Source organism: Micromesistius poutassou (assembly GCF_964030765.1).
Source record: "Micromesistius poutassou genome assembly, chromosome: 17".
Classification (NCBI taxonomy): Eukaryota; Metazoa; Chordata; class Actinopteri; order Gadiformes; family Gadidae; genus Micromesistius; species Micromesistius poutassou.
In genome coordinates this window covers 15,134,304-15,143,783 of record NC_140287.1, presented here as the reverse complement: position 1 = coordinate 15,143,783, position 9,480 = coordinate 15,134,304, and the positions used below count along the sequence as shown (strand labels likewise).

The following is a 9,480-nucleotide window of genomic DNA, read 5'->3' as shown; positions in this document are numbered from 1 at the left end:
AGATAATGTTACTAAAGCTAGTCTTATCCTGGCATAATCCATCTACACGCAATGAGGACAAAATAATAAAAGAAAAAAAAATATATATATATCTGCAATGCTATAAAACCATACCAAAGCCCAAAAAACATCCCTGACGAAGAGCAGCATTTTAAAGAAGAGGTGCATATAAAATGATGGATTCCAGTCTCCATTTCAAACTCTAATGAGACTAGATAACTCCTCCAGTTACCCAATGTTATCTCTCAACATGTGGACTTCAGTAAACAAAGATAATGTCTGGGACCAAAGAGTACATTACAGTTCCCTTGGTCATTTAAAAGTGTTGAAGTGACTCTTGTTCTGCATCAGAATGCCCTCTGCCCCGCGGAACTCCTCAGCAATGTCGTCAAAGCTGCGGCCCCTGGTCTCCGGCATGCGGCACCAGGTGACGCAGAGGGCAACCAGAGCTGTGGCCATGAAGAGAAGGTAGACGTAGCCGCCCATAACATCCTGAGGAGGAGGAGAGCAGAGGGAGAGGGGTGAGCTGCCTGTGGAGACGAGCGTAGCGACGAGTGCAGTAGCTAGCGCAGAGCGGCTGGCATAGCGGATGGTGCAGTATCTAGCGAAGAGGCACAGCAGCGTGTAGCATATCATCAGCTGGCAAAGCATCAACCGTGTGCAGAGGTTTATACGTCACTAGGTCAAGTTAAGGATCGTAGGTACAGATAGATAAATAGAGGGAATACATTAAGAACAAAATACAGGGTATTTAACCACCAGCAAAGGGGAGTTAGAATTGTGAATGACAGAAGGAAAGATAAATGAAAAAAGAGGGAGTGCAAGGAAGATGAATGGAAAGGCATTACTCACCAGTAACGGGGGATAGATGAGGGCGAGAAGAAACTTCCCTCCCCAGTTCAACATGCTGGTGAAGGCCATGGCGATGGGCCGGGCCTGCTGGTCAAATAGCTCGGCGGCGATGAACCAGGAGATGGGCCCGGGACCCAGCTCGTAGGCAGAGACCAGACAGAACACCGCAACTACCTGCAGGAACCGAAGCTGCGGCACCAGGGTCTGCAAGAGGAGGAGAAGAAGAACATTGTCCTCCAAACACCCTACAGAGGTTTATTGCTTCGCCAAAGCACAGATGAAACGTTCAACAAGTTCTTGGTTGGGTGGTTAGCTAAAGCTGCTAGCTCGCTAATTAAGGAGGGCTTTACGACTTTTAGGGACCACAGGTTCCATGTTTATCCTGCTCTCCTCCAACCCACCTTCAGCCCACCCACTTCCATCGCTCTCTGCGCTGACAAAATGTATGAAATTTATAATACTGTAATGTGATGTAATTAACTAATTATAAATATCGAAATGATACCAATGAACATTAGAGGTAAAGGGAAGTCTTACCTGTAGGGCGTCCACGATGGTCAGGAGCAGGTTGCACACTAAGATGATTAGAAACCCCGTCAGCAGCAGCTTCCTCCGCCCAGCCTTCTCCATCAGGAAGAACTGGACAGGGACAACCACACATTACACCAGGGCTTCCCAAACCATTCTGTGGTCCCCTGCTGGGTCCCTAACTACTGCCTTACTGCCTTGCCTGTAGAGTGCATTCCAGATAGCCAAGTCAAGTGTGGTGAAATGTTGCAATATTTAAGCCTGTGAACCCTTTTGAGCGGCAAACTGTCAAAACCCAGACCCAGAGGGAGGAAACCTTGAAGGAAAATACAGAAGAGGGTTCCCTTCATCCAGGGACGTTAAGGAGTGATATAGGTGCTAAATGGGCAGACATGTTGAAGCCTGCTAGTCCCTGGAACTAGTTACTTGGTAGTTGAAAAACAGCAGGTACTCACTGCGACCACAGAGAAGGTCACGTTGGCAGCTCCCACACCCAGCGTCAGGTATTTGGCTTCACTGAAGGCATCTTCATACATCTTGGTGGAGTAATTGATCATCTACAAGTAACTAGTCCCTGGAACTAGTTACTTAGTAGTTATTAATTCCTGAAAAACAGCAGGTACTCACTGCGATCACAGAGAAGGTCACGTTGGCAGCACCCACACCCAGTGTCAGGTATTTGGCTTCACTGAAGGCATCCTCAAACATCTTGGTGGAGTAATTGATCATCTACAAGTAGAAGAAAACATGTTTTTTTAAGTGGGGTAACTGGGCCTTCATCCTTGTTTGTCTTGGACCCAACACACACACACAGCTTTGTTTTACCACACACTTGAGGAGGGTATGGACACAGACGAGTGCTGAGCTTCGGCATTAAGTGGATGGATTATGTAGTGGAAAAAACCCATAGCCGTGTGGAATCTTCTGCTGTACATCAAACACACGCAGACTTACTAAGGGATGAGGCAGAGGTGTGGAAGGATGGAGGGCATAGTGGAGGGATTGAGGAGAGGTAGAGGGAAGGGTGGAGGAGAGATGGGGGTAAGTGTGGAAGAACAGAGTAGTGGTAGTGGATTCACCAGATCACTGTAACGCGCAAATCCATCTTGCCAGGCTTCTGGTTATGCGCTTGAGTCCGAACCAATCGTGGTTCGAACCAATCAGCGTCCTAACGAGGAACTACGTGATAGATGGATGGTTCATCCAATCACCTGCCAAGTATTTTTGGAAAGTCCTTGCCCCTACAGTATCCAAGGACGACTTCCCAGATGGTTCTGTATACAATCCGTCTGGCATGTCAGGGAAGGGGAGAGGTGCCCTATACTTAATGAAAAATACCTTAAATCCCAGACCAGGAGGACTTACGGCATTGAAGCCCGACAGCTGGCTGCCCAGGGCAATCACCAGCACCAGGAGGATGGGCTGTCGGTAGGAGGCCTTGGTGAAGAACTGCTGGATGCTTATGCTGGCCTGTGTGTCGGTTTCCCTCTCCTTCATCTCCTCCAGCTCCGCCCGCACAATGTCCGGGTCGCCCCTCAGTCTCAACAGGGCTGGGGGGCATTAGAAATATTAATACATTTATGGGCGCTTTGATACAGTGCGTCTTACAGTTAAATAAAAAAGTGACACAGTCTAGAGGCTAGAGGCTCTAAAGTATGGCCTGGACATGACCCCAGAGCCAGCCTAGTAGCAAAAAAGTAACACACCGGACTCAGCCTTGGCCTCCTGGCCCCGCGTGAGCAGCAGGTAGCCGGGGCTCTCAGGACAGAAGGGCAGCAGCAGGTACTGCAGCAGGGCTGGGATCAGGGACAGGCAGAGCATCAGGTCCCATTGGTCCCACGTGCCCAGGGCGGTCTCCAGACCCACCACCTGGAGCAGAACCAGACAACACAACACACAAACACAGTGACCGCAGAATCAGCACACTAGCATTTACATTTACAGTATTATGACTTGTGATTATTATATTTTGTGGCCTTTTGGTCCTTTATGGTTTAAACCTATTTATATTTTTGTGGTTCACTCAGGATCACTCATTTTTGTGGATCACTTCAGAACATCTTTTTATTTTCTCATATTCAATTTAATCTTTTACACTACTAATATTCCACTACTTCCAATATACTACTACCACTTAAACTTCCACAACTACTATACCACTAAAACCACCACCACTACTATTATCACTACCACCACCACTAGATGTAAGTGAGGTGCCTCCTCTGGCGGGCGGACCAAGGCTCGGTGACCTTGGCCATGGAAAACACAAGGGGCTTTTGGTCGACAAACACTGTGAATGGGCAGGCCTCCAGCAGGAAACGGAAATGGCGTACAGCAAGGTAGAGTCCGAGGAACTCGTGGTCAAAAGCACTATAATTCGGCTCGTTGAGGCGGAGCTGCCTGCTGAAGAATCTGAGCTGTTGCCAGACACAGATCCACCTTGGAGGACACCACTTGTCCAGGGGTGGTGGGCGGCCGGTAGCCACCTTCTGTCTTAAGCACCACGTGAATGGGAGAAGTCCAAGGGCTGTTTGACCGGCGGAAGATGCCAAGGCATTCCATGTTCCTGAACTCGGCCTTCGAGATGGCATTTTTTGTTCAAATCACGGGAGCAGGCGTGAAATGGCGGGTCCGTTGTGGGTACCCATGTTTGGTCACAGCAGTGGAAAACATGGACAAGGTGAGGTACCTGCCTCCCCAAGCAGGCAGGTAAACTCGTCTGAGGCTGTGAGCTCACTGGACAATGTTGTTGTTAGCTGAGGACACAAGGGAGGGATCTGAAATCCTTTATAGAGGCCTTGGTGTAAAGGAAGTTTGCACTGAGCAGGGGCCTCGACACTTTCTAAAATCCCAGCTTAACGGTCGCCCATTGAAGTTCGACGCGCAGTTCCCCAAAGGTCTGAATCTTGTTGCTGTTAGCAGCCTGTGTCCTCCCCAGATATCGTTGTGCGAGGGGGGCAGAACGCTCACTTGGGCACCCGTGTTGCACAGGAAACGCTGTCCAGAGAGGGTGTCAGCGATGGTCAGCTAATGCCCCAAAGTCGTGTATGCCAAGGCTAACCTGACAGAGGCTGGCAGTTGCTGAAGGAAGGGCTCTTTGAAAATGACACAAGGTTTATGGTTCTCAACACGCCAACATGTGGTCCATTAATTCAGATGGCTTCGGCTCACTGATTCCTGGTATTGACAGCAGCTGATGGGCACGTTTGGATTCGGCCAAACCTCTCCAGGAGGTACCACTACCACTACCAGTTCTACTACTACGACTTCCACTATATCTACCACCACCACTATCACAACCCGTGAAAAGTGAATGTCCTCACCATCCCAATGAGAATCCCTAAGGTGTAGGCCACCTGGTTGAGTGTGGCAAAGGCTCCTCTCAGATTGGTGGGGGACACCTCCTGGACATACAGGGGGTTCATGCTCATGACCAGCCCACAGAACACTCCGAACACCAGCCGGCCCACGATGAGCACCTCAAAGGACTTTGCCAACTTGGACAAGGACATCAATACCGCCCCCACCACAGACAGCCCGTTCGCTATGAGGATGGAGTTACGCCTGGGGGATGGGAGGAGAGAGGGGAGGGGTGGAGAGTAATAGTACAGTATGATTGAGTGAAGTAATAGTACAGTATAATATTGTACAGAGTAATAATGTAGAGAATAGGATGTGACGTAAGAAACGATTTGATTCGATTAGAATATTTTTGAGTGGAATAGTGTACCACATCAGTCATGTGACCCTAGGGTCAACAGGTGTATCCATGGAGGTGTGTGAACGCCGTTACCTGCCGAAAGAGTCCACCATGTATTTGAACCCCAGCGCCCCCAGCAGAGCACCGAAGTCCTTGATGCTGACAGACACCGACCACAGCACTGTCAGTGTCTGGTCGGACATCAACTCGTTGTACCTGGCCCTCCATGTAGTGTTGAAGAACTGCTTGATGATCTGCGCACCACACGGGACAGATCACATGATTCCTCTTCTGACCATTAACATTGCAGTGCAAATCAACCAAAATTCAGTTTTGCATGTTATTTTTGACGTGGTGGAGGCAATAGCGACAACGTCACAAATAATTGATTGATTGATGATTGATCGCACTGCAATGTTATTGGTCCAAAGAGGAATCATGTAATCCCTCTTTGGACAAATCACAGTGGTGCAGATCGGCAGCCATAGGGACCACAAATAATATTATTGATGAAGTCCTTATTTAAATCAAAGTCTTGAAGAGTTATACTCGTGTTGTGTAGAAAGCAGACAGCTACCTGCTCTGGGGAAAATACAGTACTCTGATAATGTGTGAGAGTAGCAGCAGACCGTCAAGGTTATTCAGTGGTTGATGGAGATGTTAAGATCACATCCATGACGGTGGCAGATTCTCAAAGGGCCCCTAACCACACATAGACACATAATACCGCACAGGAATATATACACACACTGACACACACACACAGGGAGGACTATATACCCACACACACGGAGATGGAAGACTATATACCCACACAAAAAATACGCACACACACACACTCACACACATACACTTGCTCCCATGCTCACACACAGAGAAAGATACACACAAAGACTATCCCCCCTATTGGCCTCCCTTAGGTCCTCACCATGGCAGGGGCATTGACGTTGCCGGTGTGGTAGCCAATCTGCAGTGAGCCCAGTACAGCAGACAGGATTGACCCCAGGAGGGCAGCCGGCAGAACATTCTACACTCATAAGCACACACACACACGCACATGATCACACCAGAGGGGTCAAGGGTCATCTTGGGATCAAGTATGCAGAGTCAAAAATGTAGTTTGGTACAAATTTGCTTTCCCATTCAAATGTAATACATTAATACATTAATGTAATACATTTTAATCATACACAATTAGCATAGTAATACAGCTAATGATGGATGGATATTTATTAAGTGTATGCTCAATGATTACAAATGATGTACTCTAGCAGTATGCTAATTATGAATGATTAGCATACTGTGGACAATAGGTTATACTATTTGCTGTCATCTCACTGTCAGACTACCATAAGATAACAACAGCATTAAGTAGTTAAGTAGACAAACCCCCACTGAAGCCATTTCTTGTGGATGAGATGGGGTATCGCGTCTGCAAAATAAAGGTTTAATTTAAAGACTTAAATTCATGTAATTTAAAGCAAAAGTAAATTTTAAAGCAATACATGAGGCAAGACCGACAGCATATATTGTTTAAATAAATATCAAGAAAAAATACAATTTTAACAATGAGTCAATATATACGTATTTATCTGGGGCTACTCTATATTTATTTTTCACTTTTTGAAATTGAAACGAGAAGTATATCTATATTAAAATGTACAGTATATACTACATTTCCACTATTTATACACTAAAACATTTAATGAACTTACACACTACATATCCAATTAACAAAATAATAGCTATATTTATTGCTATAATGTATACATACAGCATTATACATACATTGATACATATGTAGATAAATGTATAGATATATAGATCCTTAGGAGTTACATATAGGTACACTGCATTCATAGATATATGTATAGCTATGTATGTCTGTATAGATATATACTGTATCGATATATTTCCTCACCCTTTGAGTCTTTTCCATGCAGAGAATAGGACGTCCAAATCTTAGCTCTGGAACCAAGAGCAGCAGGGAGGTAAGAGAGAGAGAGAGAGACACACACACACACACACACACACACACACACATTGGCACAAACTCAACAACCACACGTATGCACGTGAGAAAAAATTCACAAGCACACCACTGGTGCTGGACATAACGAACACACACACACACACACACAACTTGACAGAAATTATGTGGTCACACTCAGATGGTGAATTTGGGGCAGGCGTGACAAAATGGCTGCCGTGGACCCACACTGAACGAGATCTCCCCAGAACACACACCTGTGTGTCAGGTGTTCCTGACACACCTGTAGAACTGTGATCTGAACCTGTTCAGAGCACAGGGGTCCTCAGGTAATCAAACAGGAGCCACCGTATTAGTATGAACACCTATTTATTAATTTGATTTATATTTAAAGGTCCACACAAGCTTCAAACAATGACATGGGACATGGCCTTAAGCATTGCATGGCTCCTTGTCCCACTCTGCCTCTCTCTCCCTATCTGCCCTGCTCCATATTCTCTCTCTCCCTCTCTCTGGCCATCCCTCCCCCTTTTTTCTCTACCTCTGTCGCTCACCCCGTTTCTCCCATTCTCTCTCCCTCTCTCCTGTCTTCTCACTAATTACATCCTTCCTTCTTCTCTTTCACTCAATCTCTTTCTCCCTCTGTTCCTCCCTCTTCCCTATGACCCTCTCCCTCTCTCCCTAGAAAGTGTCCCTCCATCCCCTCTCGCTCTCTCCCTAGAAAGTGTCCCTCCCTCCCTCTCCCTAGAAAGTGTCTCTCCCTAGCTTCTAGTAAGCTGACATGTGTTGCCACCATATGTTACTTTTGTGGGATTCTTTTTTATCTGTTACGAAAGGGAATGCCCCACAGGAACTCATAGTTGTTACTGCTTCATCAGCACAAGCTAAACGAATAATCCCTGCTCATAATTAATGTCCAACCCACATCTCATTATGACCCAGGACACATTAGGTAACAGAGACATATTGAACACAAATGATTGTCAATGGGGAACATTTTTAGGTTGTTGCTTTTTAAAAGGAACATTTTGAAGGTATTCACAAACTCTCCATTGTTTTAAGGTGAATCTAAATAAAGATAAAGTTCATTCTGATTTCATAATCATTATATTTACACAGTTCCTAATCGTTGCTATTTGTAGATTAGCAACTAATCTAGTTGCTAGACTATTAGCAACTAATCTAGTTGCTAATCTAATCTATAAAATGACCAAATTACTAGCAATATATCCCCTGCCATCCTAGCATTTAGCATACCTTGCACAGTATTCAAGATTACATACAATCAGGGTCCAAATATAACTTTTAGAATCTACAGGCCAAGCAATTGTTTGAATGTGTAACCCTGAATTAGTTTTACCTGTGAAATGGTCAAATGTATCCGTCATTGGCTGGTCGCAGGTGTTAATTCAGGACCCTGCCAACAATCTCCCTTGCTGTGTATCCTTGGTCCGTAGTCTTTGTGACAATTTAATCTTGTCATACTGCAAAACTGTAGTAAGAAGGAAGGTTTATGATATTTCAGGAGAACTAAGGTGTTTCCATCTAGAATCTAGATAAATGCTAATGAGCTGTGCTGAAAGGCTCACAAAAAGTAGCTTGACTGGTTTATTTTAAATCTGTGAGTCAATATAATTTGATAAAGATAATCTGCAGGCGTTTGCGAGGGGACTGGACCAAATCAAACATCTTCAGGCATTTCCACCTGTCTGAGACCACAGGCCACAGGGTTTTATCAATCACGTTTGACTATTAGCTTGTGTGGTGGTATTTCTGTACGGTTTATATATTCTCTCAGGGGTACCAAGCAGAAGGAGGGCAGGTTAGTGTAGACTGCTAGACTAAAGGGTCTATCCTTGGGTTGATCCCTAATGTAGTCCCCTCTCTAGTGAGTCAGTGGGTTTAGTCAGTGCGTAAGCGAGGTCATTCAGTGAGTGAGTGAGTATTAAGGGAATGAGGGTCAGTATTGAATGAGGTGAGAGAGGTCAGTAGGCAGGAGTGAAAGGGTTTATCCCCATTTAAATAACATGAATGTACAAACTTGGTGTGTGTGTGTGTGTGTGTGTGTGTGTGTGTGTGTGTGTGTGTGTGTGTGTGTGTGTGTGTGTGTGTGTGTGTGTGTGTGTGTGTGTGTGTGTGTGTGTGTGTGTGTGAGAGAGAGATGCAGAGGTCTGGGTTACTTGTTTCCACTCACCAAACCTGAGGTCATACAGCATCAAAACGTTTTACTTGTTGATTGGCAAGTTTTATTGCATGCTCACAATATATGAATCACTGATCCCCAATAACACCTTAGCCCCAGTACGCATATGGAACCTGGGTCAAAATGCAGATGACTTGATTCCCTTACATGCAAATTTTAAATGCAATGGTCCTGGTGCTCCCAGTAGAAGGGAACATACTGTGATGA

At 45.5% G+C, this 9,480-nt stretch overlaps 1 protein-coding gene across 1 annotated transcript; it reads right to left on the bottom strand.

Annotated features, from left to right (window-relative positions):
* Positions 1–312: 312 nt before the first annotated feature.
* Positions 313–7,019, bottom strand: slc2a1c (solute carrier family 2 member 1c; the record flags this gene model as incomplete). The annotated part of the gene is made up of 10 exons (XM_084482130.1): positions 313–492; positions 853–1,056; positions 1,390–1,491; positions 1,836–1,937; positions 2,746–2,930; positions 3,087–3,249; positions 4,704–4,944; positions 5,174–5,334; positions 6,009–6,107; positions 7,002–7,019. The coding sequence occupies 10 exons, from the start codon at positions 7,017–7,019 to the stop codon at positions 313–315; spliced, it is 1,455 nt and encodes a 484-aa protein (XP_084338256.1).
* Between the last annotated feature and the right edge of the window lie 2,461 nt (positions 7,020–9,480).